General features: G+C 37.5%; 2 protein-coding genes across 3 annotated transcripts in view; both read right to left on the minus strand.

The window, feature by feature from the left end:
• The window catches only part of LOC311079167 (Fc receptor-like protein 2), a 248771-nt gene that overhangs the window by 219631 nt on the left and 11328 nt on the right, over positions 1–17812 (minus strand). The gene's annotated exons all lie outside the window — the stretch shown is intronic.
• Positions 12028–15994, minus strand: LOC311079186 (low affinity immunoglobulin gamma Fc region receptor II-like). Of its 2 annotated transcripts, none has more exons than XM_084108399.1 (4): positions 15673–15994; positions 14730–14975; positions 12651–12744; positions 12028–12558 (listed from the first exon to the last, which is right to left on the minus strand). In XM_084108399.1, the coding sequence occupies exons 1-4, from the start codon at positions 15956–15958 to the stop codon at positions 12546–12548; spliced, it is 639 nt and encodes a 212-aa protein (XP_083964525.1). In that variant the 5' UTR covers positions 15959–15994; the 3' UTR covers positions 12028–12545. The 2 variants fall into 2 exon arrangements, with proteins under 2 accessions (XP_083964525.1, XP_083964524.1); XM_084108398.1 differs by having other exon boundaries at positions 12651–12761.

Raw genomic sequence — 17812 nt, forward strand, 5'->3', positions numbered from 1 at the left:
ATATTTGTGGTTTTTGAAACAGATCAGTTTAATTCTCCATTCTCAAATAAATTGATAGAAATTTCACAAATATACTTTTGTCAAATACTATTATTATTATTATAATTAATAATTATTATATTTTTTAAATATAACTGTGCATTTTAGACAAAATTAACTGTTGGATTTTTTGTCAATTATTTTGGTACGTTCAACTTAAACCATCAAGTAAATGATATTCAGATAATTGATCAGAGTTTGGTTGCTTTTCATTGAGAACAGATCTACGGGGTGAACTAAAAAGCCATGCAATCTGTTATTTGTTCAGTGAAAGATTAATGAAACATTCTAAAGATTAGGGGCTTAAGCCCCCAGAGTTAATTATCTTAAATTTGATTTTGAAAAAGTACATCCTCCTGTAGAAAAAAACAACAACAAAAAAACAATAATTTAAACTCACCTGGGATCCATTGTGCTCGCTGGACTGAAGGTGTGGACTCACTGAAGACCTTGTGCTGGAGTGTCTGTCTGAACAATCAGCTCTGACTGAAATTCTGGTTTATTTAACAAGCCTGAAGTCCCTCCCAGTCCAATACTGTCATCTGAATAGTCTGTTATAAAATGTCAGGCATGACTATATGCCATAGTCTGTCAGAATTGTGCACTTCATGTTAATGGATTAACTCATTATCTTGAAGAATAAATAATCAACTATAAAACATTGTTTATTACATACAGGTGGCAGGTTTGGTTAAGGAAACTTTTTCAATGGATTTGATCTTATTTGTGTTTGTGTCTGTGTGTATGCATGCTTTAAATGTTGTGTTTTATGGAAAAATGAATCAAACCTGAACTGAAGTATTAAACTTCAGAAAAATGAAGGCGAAACATATTTTTAATACTATATGACAGACATTATCAGCGCTACAGACCTACCAAAATCACCCTTACAGAACGGAAATATATGTCTATATATTTATGGTCAATATATCAAACGGTATAAATACACTGAAAAAATATATGAAATAATATATTACAATACACTGATTAGGACTTGACTTGACACTGTAAAATGTAAATGTACTGAAAACACAAGGAAAATAATTGTGTTAAATTTTTCAAGAATGTTTTACTCAAAGTTGTAAATGCTAATACAAACAAATACAAAAGAGTGTCAGGACTATGATATAATGTGAATGTATCTGTATTTATTATTAAACTGCTAATAATTTGTATGCAAATACTTAACTAAAAAAACAAAAAAACAAAGTAGTTAATAGACAATAAAGCAACATGCATCATATGATCAGTGTTTCTTGTTCTTCTCCTGGACTGAAGCACAGGCTCTACTCTTCAACACAATGCTGACCCACAAAACTCACACAACAGAAACACTTTAAATCCCAACAGAACATTAAACACTCAAAGATCTCTCGAGATCTCAGCAGAGGAGGATTAAACAACAAGAATTACTGACCAGATTTATTTTATTTCAAGATCTCAGCAGAAGTTCTTATTGAGAATTAACAGAGATTTAGATGCTAAGGATTTATTTAAAACGGAGATCAATGTTTGCTTTAGTTTGCGCTCTTGACTTTTAGATTTAGTGTTGTTTCTAGCTGCTATCTGTTTTTGTAAGTTGTTATAAAAAATAATAATGGTGTGAGTTGTATAAATAGGTGGTGTAGGCTGCAACAGAAATATGAACAAAAGGTAAAACAAGAATCCCATTATTCAAACCGAAAGCTCTTCTCCATACAGTGAAGAACATATATATATATATAACATATATAACACTAGAACATATATAATTCCAAATATGTTTAAAGTATGTCACACACCCTCTGTTAATCCTCTATGGTATGTTGCTGTTAGTTATTTATGCAAACTCATCCTTTGTTATGAAACACCTTTCTCTTAAATTCCCCAGATTCAAACACTTTTCCACACCCAGGCTAAACTGTTCTTGTTAATAAACCGTTCCATTCTGTGCAGATCCGGCCCAGCCAGTACGAATACACTCTCATTTTCCACTGTGGAGCTGATCACAGCCCAGATATCAAGCAGCCATCAAAACAATGTTAAATCAATGTTAATGTGTCAGAGTTTAATCAACATCACTTTTGCACTTGCAATTAATGTTGAAATTTAATCTAAAAACCAATGTTAATGGCATTGACAAATTAACAACAAATTAATGGAAATGTTTGGTCACCACTATAGTGATCAGTGTTTCATTTAGTTGTGCAGTTTGACTAGTGGCTTTATATTTGAGTTTTTGGACTTTGTAATGTTTAATAAAACATATTTATTTGCAAAGAAAGCCAGAAACAAAGATGATCAGGTGATATAGTTTTCATCATCATATAATAGATCAATTCACTAAATTTAACACCTGACAAAAAGTGGTTATTTGTTATTAATAAATTATATTCACCAACAGTACTTTCTTGCCTAAGAGCACACATTCATGAATATTGATTTTTTTTTTTTTAAATACAATATGGGGAAAACAAATCTTTAGACACACACAGGCATCAACAATCAGCATGTTTGGGTGTATCTTTTGAATGAGACATAACTTTGCGCATTCACAAAACGTGATATTATTAATTTATTAAAACCGTAAGTTTCACCATTTTCTTTATGTAAAGACATTGTATGGCTTCAGAGCACTTGGAATGCAACATTACTTGTTTGTAATACTTTTATACTGTATATTACCTGTGATTGTTGTTACGTCCAAGGATATATTGGTTTTCTCTTGTGCAGATGTTTAAGGTCATTGCTGTGTATTTTTGTGCATTGCTGCTTCTCTGTTTTCTCTCATGCCAATGCTCTTCAGGTGCTGACTGTAGACACCTGCACCTCATTTACTGATGGTCATCTGGCACACCTTTCATTGGTTCCTGCAAGAAGACCAGCAATACAAGCATCTTAAAGCCACACAGCGAGCAGAGAGATCTGGAGGTTTTTCCCTCCTCATGTGGACTTCTTCTCTTCTGCCCCAGATCATTTACCAATGTTGGTTTTCTTTGCTTTCCATTGTAAGTCTAAATATTATATATTGACTGTTAATTGAATTGAAGGTATTGAATTATTATTTATTTTTGCTAAGAACGTGCTCTGGTATACCTTTTTGCTGACAGTTCCAAGTTGTGAAATTTTAGTTCTTTGGAAAGTCATTTTCTTTGTCATTTATCTCTTTCTCCTGTTTTTATGAGTAAGACAGGGAATTTTCTTTTCTTTTTGCTATAGGTAATTTAGAAGATTTAAATTTAGATTTATAATTTTGGCCTTTCCCCTTCCTGAAGCTTTTGTTTCTGTTACTGATTATAGTGAACTACCACATTCAACTGAACACTATTACTTATTTGTTAATCAGATTTTATTGTAAGTTAATAGTAGTACTAGAATGTTAATAGTGTGTTACTCATTTGTTCTTGTGTAGTTATTCATTAACGAAGTAATAGTATTCTAAAGTGTTACAAAATCAACATCATGTATAAAGTGTTTATGTGATGTTCTCTCAAATGTTTCAGTTGTATTGACAATTGAACATTCAAGATGACTTTGGAAATGAGTGAATGCGACTAGAGAAAGATCACTGCAGAAGTGGAGGAAGTGAGTGAAAAGTCTATTATTTTTTTTGCTTGACAAAATGGCACTTAAACCAATCGATTAATCTGAACTTGGGTTTTCTGAGTAAACAAGGCATATTATGTGAATAGTACAGATTACTGGATTTTTACAATTAAGAAAACATATTAAATAAAGTTAACTAAAAAGTGTTAAAGTTAAAATCACTTTTGGATTTTACAGTGTAGAAGTGGGGTTAGTTGTTCCGAAATATCATTTATTAAATAATACATTTAGAACAAAGCTGTGTAGATAGAATCGCTCATGTAATGCAAAACACAGATATGAACTTTTATCAATTGCCCTTTCGACAAGAGACGCCCCTCTTAGTTATCGTTACTTTGTCCAACAAGCCATGCTTTTACAGTACATATCATGTCAAAAATACATAGAAGGAGCAAAGAGGAAACTGACAACGCGCTGACAGACAAGACAGAACAGGTTACTTTAGGTATGAAACAAAAGTCTCATACTTTCAGTTTTAAGAAATTTGAAAAATAAATACTCAAGCAGCACATGAACTGATCATCTCTTCTAGTTTTAGCATGACATAAAAATGAATGAACATTAAGGTGTGTTGTTTCAGCTGCAGAAAGACATCAATTCACACCATTTTTCAAGTTCAAGTCCACTGATGTTAATCTACCAACTCTACGGTCTGGTTAGTTTGATGAACAAAAATGGCAGGAATCGGTGTTGGTCAGATCGTCTGTAAATCAAACTAGACTGAAAAAAAAACTATAAGAAAAATGTACAGCCTTGCCCGTGTGGAAGAGGTGAACACGGTTCACGGTTCAGACGTGCTACGCATGTAGTGTGATCGCTAACCACGCCAGAGCACAGAACAGCTGCTATTCGTATGATTAAACCGCTTGTTAAAAAAACGCAACTTGATCCTTCAGAATTAGTCAATTACAGGCCGATCTCGAATCTACCTTTTATGTCAAAGATATTAGAAAAGGCAGTATCTTCACAGCTGTGTTCCTTTCTGGAAAGAAATGATATCTGCGAGGATTTCCAGTCCGGATTTAGACCGTACCATAGTACCGAGACAGCTCTCGTTAGAGTCACAAATGATTAGCTCTTATCATCCGATCGTGGTTGTATCTCGCTATTAGTGTTACTCGATCTTAGTGCTGCATTTGACACCATTGACCACAACGTTCTTTTAAATAGATTAGAACATTATGTTGGCATTACGGGAAATGCACTAGCATGGTTTAAATCATACTTATCTGACCGTTATCAGTTTGTAGCAGTAAATGATGAGATGTCTCATCGATCACAAGTTCAGTATGGCGTACCACAAGGCTCAGTACTAGGGCCGCTGCTGTTCACTCTGTACATGCTACCATTAGGAGATATCATTAGGAAACATGGAATTAACTTTCACTGTTATGCCAACGATACTCAGCTGTATATTTCTTCAAAACCTAACGAAACTTACCAATTCACAAAATTAACGGAATGCATAGCTGATATAAAAAATTGGATGACTCGTAATTTCCTACTTCTAAATTCTGAAAAAACAGAGTTTCTAATTATTGGACAAAAAACGTCCTCACGTAATAACCTAGAATACTGTCTAACACTTGATGGCTGCTCTGTTAAGTCTTCGTCGGTTAGGAACCTGGGTGTGCTCTTTGATACCAATCTTTCATTTGAAAGTCACGTGTCTAGTATCTGTAAAACTGCATTTTTCCATCTTAAAAATATATCTAAATTACGCCATATGCTCTCATTGACCAATGCGGAACAATTAGTTCATGCGTTCATGACCTCAAAGCTAGATTATTGTAATGCTCTACTGGGTGGTTGCCTGCACGCTTAATAAACAAACTACAGCTAGTTCAAAACGCAGCAGCTCGAGTTCTTACCAGAACCAGGAAGTATGACCATATTAGCCCAGTTCTGTCAAAACTGCACTGGCTCCCTATTAAACATCGCATAAATTTTAAAATATTGCTGATTACTTACAAAGCACTGAATGGTTTAGCTCCGCAGTACTTGAGCGAGCTCTTAACGCATTATAGTCCTTCACGTCTATTGCGATCTCAAAATTCCGGCCAGTTGATAATACCTAGAATATCAAAATCGACTGCTGGCGGTAGATCCTTTTCCTATTTAGCACCAAAACTCTGGAACAGTCTTCCTACCATTGTCCGGGAAGCAGACACACTCTGTCAGTTCAAAGCCAGATTAAAGACACATCTCTAGCACCTAGCATTCACATAATACATTATAGACTTCTATAATTCAGTGTTAGGCTGCATAGATTAGGTCAGCCAGAACCAGGAACACTTCCCATAAATCCTGATGTACTCGTTACATCATGAGAAGAATGGCATCTACGCTAATTTTAGTGTCTGTGTTTATCCCGAGGTTTTCCTGCAGCCTGCCGGATCCAGGCCGTATCCAGATCTGATGAAGGACCTGCGCCTGGACCGATGACAACGCAGTGCTGAAGTGCCAGCTAGTCTCTCCCTATGGAGGATCCCACTACCACTATACAGATAAGGCGTTGTCGGGAAAATTTCGTTTCGCGTTCCTACCCCAAAGCAACAAAATAAAATAAAATTCTTTATCAAAATTTATAAGGAAAGACAAGTACTTTGTTTAGGCTTGGCTTGTAGGGAATTCCAAACCTGCGTATATTCAAACGCACATAACTATAGAACCCATTCTAAATGCGCATGTGAACGCCATCAGCGTTTCTCACAGGTTCGCGTTTAAAGTCTGTGTAGAGGGAATGGTGTCGTCTTAGCGGCCCCTAATTTAATAACAAATTATCATTGCGACGGAAGCAAATCAATCAAAACTAACTTTAGATGGAAAATAACTTAACTCTGCTATAAAGCCAAAACAATATCTGTTACCTTAAATTATACGCTTATCTCTGTGAAGCTGCTTTGAAACAATCTACGTTGTTAAAAGCGCTATATAAATGAAGATGACTTGACTTGACGTGCACTACTGTCATCATTACGACAGAAAATATCCTTTATTACTACCTGGCAGAACACTTTTCAATTAATTCAATGAATTTGAGTATATTTAGCTGTAGGCTATAACAGGTCTGGTGCACCTTATTGATGAACAGGAATTGTAGTTTGTGAGTAAAGCTGTAAATTCCTCCATCAACGTCAGCTGCCTCCATAATAATCTTCTGATACTTGCAGCACAATCCAGAGAAAATCACTGTGCTCGTGCCTCGTGTGACCCTGAGTACCCCTTCGTTCTAAAATACTTACAGTATAAATAATTTGTTTATTCTCCTTGTTGTTATGCACAAAACTTGTCTTGTTCCCTTGTACTTACACGTACTTTTTAACTAAAGTTACACTGTTATGCTGTAAATTCTTCTTAATTACGCAGTACTTTGGGGTCTGTAATCAAAAGCGTTACCAAACACATTTTATTTTATTTTATTTCATTTCATTTTATTTTCGGATATGAGATGTTATAGTCATGTTTTTAATTATATTAAAATAAATAAAACAATATTTTAATAAATAACATATTTGTACATCACTGGAGGCACAGATCTGCACGTCCCTGAAATGTAATTCCTAACAAGCCCAATATGTCCTATATTTTTATGTCCTAAATGCATTACCTCAAAGTAAATAAATTTGAACAAAACAAAATATTTAAGTATGAAATATCAGAAAATTGTAAAGTATGTCACACACCCTCTCCCTGTTTATCCTCCAATCTTCTGAGGTATGCTGATGTTCTTAGCACAGTATAAGCCTTTGTTTCTTATGTTACATCCGCAATTCTAAAGGTGTCACCTTGCTCCTAGATCGCTCACAGACTTTGTCAAAACAAACAAATTATATAACAAATTATTATTTCCTGTTCTGAAATGGGTCACCAAAAGGCACATGTGGTTTTTAGAGCACCAACTTAAATGCCACTCTGACCGATGCCTGAACTTCGTATTTTGAGCACTTCTTGCATTGTTTTTGCCTCATCACGATGACTTGCTTAATTTAGTCCTAAGTTGTAAATTGCTTTGGACAAAAGTGTCTGCTAAATGACTGAATGTAAATGTAAACGTACAGTAGTTGTGTTACTGTCATGGTGCGGTCCAGGCAGAAGAAGAGGAGGAGGAGGAGTCAATAGTCCCAATGCAAAACGTTTACTTACAATAATATATCTTAAACTGGTACAGAACGGATAGAAGGTTAACACACTATATACAATGGAGAACAGACAAAGACTGACTAAACTGAAGGAACTTACTAACACAGATGAACACTGATTAACAGAACACAGGTGATGTAGATGATGATGATGATGATGATTATTATTATTAACTAAACCCAGGTAATACAGATGAACTGATAATGATGGTGACACGTGACATGAAGACAGGCAGACAAGTCCAATGAAAACAAACTAAACAGAACACAACTGTGGCATGTTTATTAAGTAAAAACAATGTAAGACAATTAGTTTGATCAATTGTTCAATACTAAATGGCTGCTTGGGAGAACTGCATGTTTGTCGACAAGGTTCAAGCTCAAGTTTTTATTTATATTACCAAATTCCTGTACAAAAAGGACACACTAAAGTCTAAATATAAACTCTTATAAGAGAAAGTAATGAACAGAAATCCACAATAAAAATCCAACTAAAAAACATAAGAGAAACACCAGTTGAAAAGCCAAGGAAAAAAAATGGACAGGGAAGGGGCAAGTCTAATCTCTAAAGGAAGGTTATTCATAACCATTGGCCTATTATAGAGAAAGCTCAAGCCCCTCACAATTGTAACATGGTTAGATAATATTATGGGCCCTATTGTAATGATCCAAGTGCATAGTCAAAATTGTACCAATTGTACTTAGCACAGGTGTCTGAATCCACTTTTGCTAGTTTATTGACGGGAAAAATGGTTAGCGCTCCCGGCGCATGTCTAAAAGGGTTGTCCCTATTCTCTTAATGAGTAATGAGTGTGTTTTCCCTTTTCTCTTAAGTGTGTGTTAGACATCGGCTGTGGTTGGATGTAACCGATCAGAGTAGCCGCGTGCAGGCGGGGAGGAGATGCAAACGGAGACGTGAAGTCGGACACTTTCTGGTTCCTGTAGTGACCGCTCACGTGGTGTTTGCATACTTTACCACAGCTGAAGTGAAATAAATGCAATATTTGCCAAATAATACACAGATGTTTCAGAGACATTTTCATTCAATACTTTATGTACTGCTTCATACAGCGTCTGTTTGAACAAGAATAAAGTTCAACATAAGCTACTATCAATGAAGTGGAGTCTACATTTTTTAATCAGTTTTCATTTGATAAACATGACACAATATAATATCGCAACTACATGAAAAGAGTGTTTACTGTTTAAAAAACTGATTTGTGAGCTTTAGAGTGTTCGAATAAACACAAAACACACGTCACAGTCACGTGGCGTCACGTTTACATGACAGAATTTGATAGTGGAAAAACTGAACGCGTCTCCAGAGTGCAAACGGATCTGCTCGTGCGCGAGGTTAAAGGTTAAAGCGAGACCATCTACGGGAAAATCTGGATTCCACCATATCTTAATGTACACAATATTAATCTTTTACATTGTAATCCTTTTATTTGTAATATTTGGCTAGTTTATGTGCTGCTGCACCTCCCTGTGTGTGTGATAAGCAGAGTGTGTGTGCGTGTGTGTGTAATATGCAGAGTGTACACACGTTGTGGACCCACCTATAGGTGCATATTACTACTGCGACCTTTAAATAACAAAAATGGTCAATGGCTCAGTCTATTTCAGTTCCTCAAAATAGCATCGCTCCATCAATGCGCCTGAACACACTCATTTTCAGACCAGCAGCCTATGGGCGAACAGATAGGCGCAAATGGAGTTGCTGTTTAAACAACGTGGCGCTGGACATTAAAATGACGTGAAATTGAAATCTGCATCGTGCTGAAACTAGCAAAACACACTTGCGTCGCACCTGGCGCTGCATTGCACCGAGTGTATGATAGGCCCTATCTGTTTGAATGGTTATGGGTAGCGTGTTACACAGTCTGTCAGTGACTTCTAAGGATGCTCCCTAATCAACTAAAGGTTAGTCGATCAGAAGAGGCTTAGTCAACCAACATTGTTTTAGTTGTTTATTCACAGAAAAACAAAAGCTCCACAGAAGTGGCAAAGTCACTTAGTCTGTGAGGGACACATCAGGTTCTGTGGTAATTACAGTATGTCGAACAGGACATCCACATGCTCATTCATTGACCTCAAATATGGCTTATCATTTGAAACAAGTAACTTTACATGGCCACTCACTCTAATATTAACCTTTATAAATGTGTGCTATTCTTCTTTCTTCTGAAATCCTCTTGGCCCCCTTGGGAATATAGTGCGTCAACCATGGATCTCCACCTCACTCTCCTCTGTGCTAAGGACTTTACTTCTTGCCAGGAGGTCCCCGTCTTGGTCAGTTCATCAAGCGTAGACCGCCTCCAGTTGGATTTAGGTCTCCCTAGCTTCCTCTTGCCTTGGGGATTATAGTCCAGATCTTGTCTTGCTATGTTCCTCGGATCCTTCCTAAGTGCGTGACCAATCCAACCCCACTTTCTGGATTTGATTTCAATGTGGATTTGCTCCTGGTTCATGCGTCTCCACAGGTCTACATTTGATATCTTGTTAGGCCACCAAATCCTCAGTATGTATCTGAGATAATTGTTAATGAACACTTGTAATATATCAATGATTGATTTGGTGGTTGTCCAGGTTTAACAGCCATATAGCAGGACAGATTTTAGGTTTGTATAGAAGAGTCTGATTTTGGTGTTTCTAGAGAGCTGGTGTTTCAGCTCGACATCTTTATCAGCTCCTCCATCTGTGCTGATGTTGCTTCCCAGGTACACAAACTCGACCACATCTTTCAGGGATTGCTCCTCGATTATGACAGGTTGGTGAGTTTTGGTGTCGAGTCTCATGACCTTGGTCTTCTCAACGTTTATCCTGAGGCCTATCTGTTTACTGTGTTCATGCGATCTGGTGGTCTTGCATTGAATGTGTGTATGTGTTTCTGAGATCAGAGCCAGGTCAGCAGCAAAATCGAGATCTTCCAGTTGGTCAAAAGGGTTCCACTGTAGTCCTGTCCTTTGACCATCCACTGACATTTTCATTGTCCAGTCGATGGCGATGAGGAAGAGGAGGGGAGACAGTAGGCAGCCTTGACATACTCCTGTCTTTATAAGGAGGGTGTCCGAGAGTTTACCATTTGAGGTGACTTGACCTGAGAATCCATCATACATGAATTTAATGATGTTGACCAGTTATTGGGTATTCCATAATGTCGGAGCAGCTTCCACAGAATGTTTCTGTCTAGGCTGTCAAAGTCAATAAAGTTTATGTTTAATCGGGGATCGAAAAATCGGGAATTAAAATTATACCAAAGCAAAATCTTGAGTAGTCTGATAAAACATTAAAAACTGTCCGTGAAGGTTGAGCAAAGGTCGTGAAGGTCGTCCTGCATCTACACAATTATTTTGTTAATGACTGACAATTTAGTTGTAATAATAATTTTTACATAAGTTATGTCAAAATTATTAGCATTAGGCTATAGCCTGAAAGGTCTGATTTACGCACTGTTACAACAGTCATTGTTTTTTTTGTTTTGTTTTTTCACAACGACATTTGAGTTCATTAATGATATTATTGTTGTTGTTTTTTTCTTGTGGCAGACTGAAGACTAATGACATGTTTGGTTCAGGTTTGAAATTAATTATCTTTAAAGAAGCATTAAGGCTCAAAGCACACAGTGTTTTAGAAAAGTCTGGGAATGTGGACAGGCCAAGCTTTCTCTGATGAACAGCCAGTTCCCTCTGTTTAAATGCAAGCTCTTCTCCACACAAGGAACTGATGAGAAACAGGTGGCATCAATTAGGCTCCTGCGAGAGGACAGGGAGGAACAGGCAAAATCTACATTTCCCAGCAGGCTGTTGGTCAACAGGGAAAACACAATCACATACATATTCACCAAATTAACAGGTAATAAATGACCTGTGTCCTGGGGCGAGACACTGCTAATGCTGCTAATACCCTACTCAGCTCAATCCAGACGGTTGTCCTGCTGATCCGCTGGGGAGAACGCACTGTGGCTGATCCCCGGAGCCGGCATCGCAGCCGGTGTGTGTGCTGACGCACCAGGAAAAATATACTTCAGCCATTAACACCAGACAGAAGGATATTCACATCACCATATGGAAGGAAGCGTAAATGAATGGACGCATAGGTTACTGTAAAGCTACGTCTTAGTTGGTGCTTATCTTGGCAAGAGTCGAGTGCAAATCAGCATGAAGTTTCAACATCTACTCTCGTATAATGGAAACCTTGAGTTAAATAAACATGAATAAACATGAACATGAAAAAAACATGAAATATTTATTGAGTGAGTTATAAACTGCTGTCAAATACATTTATTTTCTTTGTCCCCGAGTGTCTTTAAAGGGAAACTGTCAGCAAAGAATTTGAATGATTAAATGCTTTCAAATGATTTAATTACAGACACTAAACATATAAAGATTTATTACTTAAATATGACTGAAACTTTAAGACATTGTTTTTGAATTAATGATAGTTTACATATGTGAAAAACCAAGAAATAACCCTCTAATAAACACTTAATTTCAACAGTTATTCATTTATACAGAACATTTGATACAGAATAAAACTATTTTATGTAATTACTCAAACAAGCAAACTAGAACAAGCAACAGTATCATTGTCAAACTTTCACTAACAGACTAACAACACAAGGTTATGACAAATATAAAGCTTATATAAAGAAGAACGAACTACAATATTTTCAAACCATGTTAAATGCTGACAGAACATTCAAACATGTGGACAGAATTAACTCTTTAATGTCAGATTGAAGTTTCTTCCTCTGTTACGGCGTACTGACTCTGGTCTTCAGCAGATGAGACTGAAATACACATAAATCATTGCTTTGAGAGAGAGAGAGAGAGAGAGAGAGAGAGAGGGAGAGAGAGAGAGAGAGAGATCAGACAGTTTTACCTCTCGCTCTGTAACATTTGTAAAGCAGCACGACTGTCGCTAGCAGATACGGAGAAGCGGCCAGAAGAGAACTGAGGATTTTGAGGACAGAAATCTGACCTGAACGTGACACTGAAAAACAGAAACACAAGAACATTATTGAGCAACATTACAGAGCTCTGAAGGGCTTTCAGAAAGTTTCTCGAGGAACCCAAAGTTTGTGAGTGAATATAAAAGCTTTGAAATATTTTTCCTCCCATCTCATATTATTCCACCACCATTCCCCTCTTACAGCTCTGTGTTAAAGGAAGAGTTCATTCACAAATATATATTCTGCCAAATTTACTGACCTTCATGTTGTTCAAACCTGTTTGAATTTCTTTCTTGTGTGGAAAATAAAAGATATTTTGAAGGAACTTTTAATTTCATTGTATGAAAAAAACAACAACAACAACTCCCAAACACCTTCTTATGTTCCACAGAATAAAGAAAGTCACACATGTTTGGACTCATATGAGGGGGAGTAAATGATGACATCATAGAATATTAATATAAGTTATTCATTTTAATGTTTAAGAGGAACGTACAATTGTTTTCCTCTTCAGACCAAAACTGTATGTTTGACACTGAACATATATGAGCTCAATCAGATTCATTCCTGTTTTCAAATGAAAAACTTAATTTATGAAAAGTCAGATTTTAACAGAAAAGTCTCTAACAGTCTCTTGATTTCATTGAATTGTGTGATGGTTTTTATAAGGTGTTGTTTTCACTATTTCAGCATATTCTGCATGTGATTTGATAGTTCAACTTAGTTATGTGAAACAAACACACTTCTGTCATGAACTCTCTGAGTGTTTGGCATGGTAATGGATATGACAGTGTTGATATGTTCGGTCTTGAAGGAATAGATCTGCTACGCTGCTGTGAGCAAGTAAGACATGCTGTACAAAACACATGAATTAGCCGTAGCAGATCTACACAGGTGGAGCTGGGGAAGGTGGAGGGTTTCTGAAGGCGAGACACGGCAGGCAAAAACAGATTTTTCATGCAGTGCTCAGTTTTGAGATTTTGGGCTAGTTTACTCCTTCAATATGTGTTCTTTCAAGCTGCTTTAAAGAAAACATTGACAATATACATTAAGATGTCTATTTTATCACATTTTGTTTACTCGCGGCAGTAAGTTTCTCCCGAATTTACCAGGAATTTAGCATTCCAACTCGACACGCCGAGCTCCGTCTGTTTACTGAAGTCTGTCATGACTGGTATCCTTGTAAAGCTCTGAGTCTCCCGCACGACACTATGTAACCCAAATATGGGCATTTCCTTTCTATCAGTAACCAATCGTGAATGTCCAAAGGGGGATTTAAAGCTAACAACATTTAGAGCTATTAACTCTTTAACTGCCGTTTTCTCAAAATGAGTTATTTGTCATTCTCCAGTAGAAACATCTCAGCCTATGTAGCATCTATATACACCAAACTTTCCAGTTATACACTTAGCAGTATTCTGAAGATATTTTCAGAGGGATTTGTTAATACATCATTCCTGGCCAGATTTATGTGACATTTTTATAAAAAAAATAAAAATATGGTGAAAATCGATTTTTTAAGGCTATGTACCGTATATTTTGATTTCCTAGGTAATGAAAGCATATATCCTGAAATCCCCCTTTGTTTTTTCATCTTGTGTGTAAACAGAATGAAAAAATAATAATAATAATGCCTAATTTGCATAATAGATCATGCCTAATTTGCATAATTAAACATGCAAACTTCTAAAACTTGTAATACTTTTTTTATATACTTGTGTAAGTAATCAACAAGTTTCATGGTGATATCTATTATTTTAAAATTTTACCCTATTCACCTGTAGTGTCTCGCCTTAAGCTCATTGGCTGCTGAAAGGAACCAATCAGCTGTGCCCTAGAGAATGATGTGATTGCAGACTGAGTTAAAGACCGGTCAGCCAGCGCCATCTAGAGTTTCATGACAGAACTTTGTATTTGTCAACACCTGATTGTCTCCAGCAGAAATAAGAGACAGAGACTCATATATATGAATAGTGCGTATCTCATCAGATGCTCATGAATAAAATAACCTCTGACTGAGATCCAGCTGTGGAGAGACTGTCCTCTCTCTGTTTTACAGTAGTAGAAACCCTCATGTGACTTTGAGACAGTAGTGATGCTCATCTCTCCTGTCGTCTGATTCTGGATCAGTGATCCGTCTTTATAGAAATCAGCGCTGAGGATCGGGGAGTTTGTAGATCGATGTAAACAGTGTAGAGTCAGAGTCTCTCCCTCAATCACAGGATCAACAGAACTCTCCAGAATCACCTCACCGTCTACAAACACAAGAAACACATCAACAGATGTAGTGACGATACAGGCTGTGTTAATCAGAGCCATACTTCAATTATTAATAAGATCTGGAGGGGCAACATGTTCACTACCTTTAATCTGAGAAACTTTTATTCAGCAAGGATTCATGATCAAATGTGACGCATTGATCAAAAAAGACATTTATGTTACAAAAGATTTATATTTCAAATAAATGCTGTTCTTCAAACTTTCTATTCATCAAATAAGAAAAAAAAGCATCACGTTTTCCACATTTTTTTTCCAACATTGATAATAATCATAAATGTTTAAATGCTTGAGAAGTAAATCGTCATATTAGAATGATTTCTGAAGGATCATATGACACTGAAGACTGGAGTAATGATGCTGAACATTCGGCTTTGAATAAATTACACTTTACAATATATTCACATATAATTTTTTTCACATTTCATATGTAATAATGCTGGAAAATGAAGGTTTTCATGCATTTTTGGTAAAATAAATGCAGCCTTGGTATCAAACATATTTCCAAAAAATAGTTTAAAATAGAGTTTAAATCTTTATATTTTCTGTGCAGTTTTCTGATATTCAGTAAGTTTATGCATAATCATAAGACTGAATTCTCAATTATATTATTGTTTAATCTTGAGCAGATTGTTATGTATTGTGTTTTATAGTTGTAAGAGTGATTGGACTCACCATGTACAGTGATGTTTCGAGGACGCCGTTTCTCTCCAGATTCAGACTCACACCAGTACACTCCAGTGTCAGATGTGCTGAGAGAGTCCATTACACATCCAGATCCTGTTTGATTTGCACAAGTGTGTGTGTCTTTGTCTGTGTATCTTCTCACTGTCCATCCAGCAGAGTTACTCTGATCCTCACAGCTCAGAGAGAGAGAGTCCGATGAGAAGTGTTGACTTCTGCTGGGATTGATGACCAGAGACACTGAAGCAGAAACTCCTGAAAAGAGGAAAATCTCCATCAAAACTGACAGCACAGAGACTGCAGTGAAACACAGATCCGGATGAGCACAAGCAGAAACCCTCACCAGTGATCCACAGTGTGTGTGAGCTGCTGTTGTGTGTGTAATAGGCTGGTCGTCCTCTCTCTGCTCTGCACGTATAAACTCCTGTGTGCTGTAGAGCAGCAGGACTGAGAGTGTAAGATCCTCCAGCTCCTCTGCTGCTGTCTGACAGATGATCATGATCTCTGAACCAGCTGAACGTCCAGCCTTTAGAGGAGCCTGAAACCTCACAGGTCAGAGTCACTGATTCTCCTTCAGTCAGCCACGGCTGTGGAGACACTCGCACTGATGCCTGAGCTTCAGCTGAACAAAACATCACGAGTTACAGAGCCGTAGAGAAACTGATGGAGAAGCTGATCACAACAAACACACACTCACCTGAGACAGTCAGTGTAACAGCATCACTGCGCTGAGAGCTTTGAGTGTGTGTCTGTCCTGTACAGGTGTATTTACCGCGGTGAGAGAGATCAACACTGCTGATGTTCAACTCTTGTGTTGAGGTTCGGCTGACAGTGTTTTTATATTGGTTGTTGGTTCCCTCTATTTCCCATCTGTATGTCCACTCAGTGTCTCCTCCCCACTTTATATCACATCTGAGAGTGACTGTTTCTCCTCTAAACACTCGTTCATCAGGTCGTACCGTCAGCACAGCTTTAGGACTCACTGTACAAACACAGATTATTGCATTTATAGTTTCAGAAGTTGTGTAGATATTGTCTCTGATCTGTATTTGTTGCATCACACTCTACAGTCTCTCTCACCTGTGACATTTACCCACAGTGCATCACTGTATTGTGTGTAATAGACTGGTTTCCCTCTTCCAGCTCTACACCAGTACTGGCCTCCATCAGACACTGAATCAATCTTCAGGCTGTAGTTTGTTTCTGTCTTCTCTGTCTCAGGGTTCAGTGTGTGTTTGTACCAGTAAGAGTCCCAGTCAAATAAATGAGCATTTAAAGTACTAAAGTAATTGCTTCAGTCCTCTTATTGGCTCAGATGTGGCTGATACAGAAGTGCATAAGAAAAGAGATGAACTACACATTACCCCTTCCCTGTCACCCCTCTTTATCACATAGTTGTAATTCAAGAAGGATTTGGAATCTGCTCTTGTTTTAAAGACTATACAATACTCCAAGAGGGAACAATTCGAATGTGCATGTGTCGCGTCTGAACGCGTTGTTGTCTTTGGAGCTCTATCGATTTGATTTATAATTCTTGATTTTTCCCTTTAAACTCACTTACAACGAACATTTTCTACTTTTCCTCACTGAGAAGCCCTGCTGCTCAAACCTCATAGTTACAACGCGGACTGTTGAGCAGACGCGTCTCAAGCCTATTAGTGATCCAATGCCGGATACTCTTATAGGTTACGTCCGTGGATCACAGCTGAACGCGTCTTCTCCACACTCACTTACAAACAAACATGGTGAATATATCAGATGTAAGTAGTCTACCTCTTGGTGCAGGTGAAGATACATTTGAGCTGCACGCGTTGCAGTCTGAGCTGGAAGCTGTTGAGAAACAGATCCACGACCTTTTAGTGAGACGAGCCGAGCTGATAGACCGGCGTTTAGCTCTTGAAACATCACGCGCCGATGCACACTAATCAGTGATTAACGTTACTAACCTGCTGACTCCGACCTCGTCTACTCCGTGCGTTACTCAGCATCGGTCCCGAGTGCCGAGGTTGCGATCAGCCATGGTCTCGTTCACTCCGGCTCCAACACGCCACCACGAAGCCTGGATGGTTCCGCAGCGGAAGACGCGAGTCATGCCCAGACCAAAACTCTCTCCGACCCTCCCGGTTTTCGA

The sequence above is a fragment of the Abramis brama genome (genome assembly GCF_963993115.1).
Source record: "Abramis brama genome assembly, chromosome: 3".
In the NCBI taxonomy this organism is placed as follows: domain Eukaryota; kingdom Metazoa; phylum Chordata; class Actinopteri; order Cypriniformes; family Leuciscidae; genus Abramis; species Abramis brama.

What these genes read in the sequence shown, in the direction of transcription:
- LOC311079186 (XM_084108398.1), bottom strand. Translation starts at nt 15,958, where the DNA reads ATGGAGATTTTCCTCTTTTCAGGAGTTTCTGCTTCAGTGTCTCTGGTC. An exon ending in CAGCTGGATCTCAGTCAGAG is followed by an intron (nt 12,762 to 14,729) that starts GTTATTTTATTC and finishes TCTGTTTTTCAG; the next exon opens with TGTCACGTTCAGGTCAGATT. An exon ending in CAAATGTTACAGAGCGAGAG is followed by an intron (nt 12,559 to 12,650) that starts GTAAAACTGTCT and finishes TGTGTATTTCAG; the next exon opens with TCTCATCTGCTGAAGACCAG.